Source organism: Bison bison, unplaced genomic scaffold (genome assembly GCF_000754665.1).
Source record: "Bison bison bison isolate TAMUID 2011002044 unplaced genomic scaffold, Bison_UMD1.0 scf7180017845595, whole genome shotgun sequence".
In the NCBI taxonomy this organism is placed as follows: Eukaryota; Metazoa; Chordata; class Mammalia; order Artiodactyla; family Bovidae; genus Bison; species Bison bison.
This window is the reverse complement of record NW_011476168.1, coordinates 70,330-71,883: the sequence shown is the minus strand read 5'-3', so window position 1 is coordinate 71,883 and position 1,554 is coordinate 70,330. Positions and strand designations below refer to the sequence as shown.

The 1,554-nt window shown below is 65.9% G+C and overlaps 1 protein-coding gene across 1 annotated transcript in view; it reads left to right on the top strand.

Annotated features, from left to right (window-relative positions):
* The window catches only part of LOC104985686, a 47,409-nt gene that overhangs the window by 3,644 nt on the left and 42,211 nt on the right, over positions 1 to 1,554 (top strand). The window contains exons 6-8 of the mRNA XM_010835966.1: positions 1,081 to 1,166; positions 1,251 to 1,325; positions 1,410 to 1,411. Coding sequence (XP_010834268.1) covers positions 1,081 to 1,166; positions 1,251 to 1,325; positions 1,410 to 1,411 — 163 coding nt within the window. The remainder of the gene's footprint in view (positions 1 to 1,080; positions 1,167 to 1,250; positions 1,326 to 1,409; positions 1,412 to 1,554) is intronic.

Genomic DNA, 1,554 nt, shown 5'->3' with positions numbered 1-1,554 from the left:
CTTGGAGGGACCACCAGGTTCTCCTCTCACGAAGGGCCCCTGCCTGCCTTGGTGGGAGATGCAGGCTCAGGGTGGCCAGGATCACGCAGGACACACTCGGAGACTTCCCTGTGTGGCTTCCAGGAAATGCCTCTCCGGAGCGTGGGAGGGCAGACTGCACAGGGACAGGCCCTGCCCATCCCCAGGCCACACCCCACAGCCCATCAGCCACGGCAGCCCAGCGGAGAGAAGGGCAGAGGAGGGGAGGCACCCACGTAGACGCCCCGGGCAGTGGCGGGGGGTGGGGGGGAGAACCCACCTCCCCAGGCCCCAGGACCAAGCTAGCAAACCCTGTCCCCATGAGTCCAGCAATGTCCAGACTGCGGGTCAAGACCCCTGCCCACGGGCACAGTGCTGCAGAAGCAGCGACATCAAGGCCGAGGCAGAGGGAAGGTCAGGAAGGCCAGGCCCCCGATCTGGACCAGGCAGGGAGTCTTCAGAGGGGCGGCGGTAGAAAGGAGTGGCAGGTTTACCGAGGTCCCTGATCCCAAGGGTCCCAGCTCCCTGTTGTGAGACTGTTTCATCCTAGCAGGGACAAGGGCAAGCCCCTGGAACACACTCACCCAGCCGAACCGTGTGTCCCCAGGTGGGCCGGGGACACACGGCAGAGTCAGGGCCACAACAGCCGCCCAGAAGGGAAGGGCACCACGGCCTCTCCTGGTGTTGGGATCTCTGCCCTGGGTGTGTCCAGTCTGGAAGTGGGGTGGGGGCTGCACCATCTAATGCTCTCGTCAGCCCCTCCCCGCTTACTGCTGGGGAAACTGAGGCAAGGGAGGGCTCAAGGCCTTCCTGCCCAAGGTCACCGAGCAGATGCCATGCAGACAAGACCCCAAACTTCTCTCTCAACCGCTGCACAGCCCAGCTCATCCTGCCAGGCCCAGGCCTGAGACAAGTCCCAAGGCCGGGCTGCGATGGGGGCTGGGGCCCAGGCACCTCCGTTTTTGTGGGGGGAGTGATAAACAGAACTAGGAAGGCGAGAAAGGAACCCGGCGCTGCAAAAGGTGTGCCCAAACCAAATCCTCCCCGCCTCCGGAAATGTAGGGCTGGCAACACCTCAGGGTGGGCTCGGCTTCCCTCAGGTCCAGGGCCCAGGCCGGGCACGGACAGGTGCCCCAGCCCACCTGGTGGTAAGCCTGCCCAGGGGTGCAGGGCCTGCCCGGGTCAGAGGGCGCCTCAGGTTGGGGACTGCTGTTCTACACCTCACCTCCCAGCGAGGCTGGGCCCCAGCAAAGCCCCACCAGCTAAAAGCCCGGAACAAAGGGAAAGGAGACGGGGCAAATCGAGGGGTGCGGGGAGGGCAACTTTTTGGTGGGGTCATCTCCAGGGGCATAGGGGCCGGGGTCGCCCTCCACCTCTCCTGTGTCCCCCAGGAGTGAGCTCCTAAGACGACATTCACCGCGCCCCAGCCTGGACCCGGCGGCCTGCGCCCCACCGACCACCCTCCCATCTCAGGCTCCGCGCCCACGGGACGTCCTCCTCTCCCCGGCCGGCCGGGCATGACGCGGACCCGGAGAC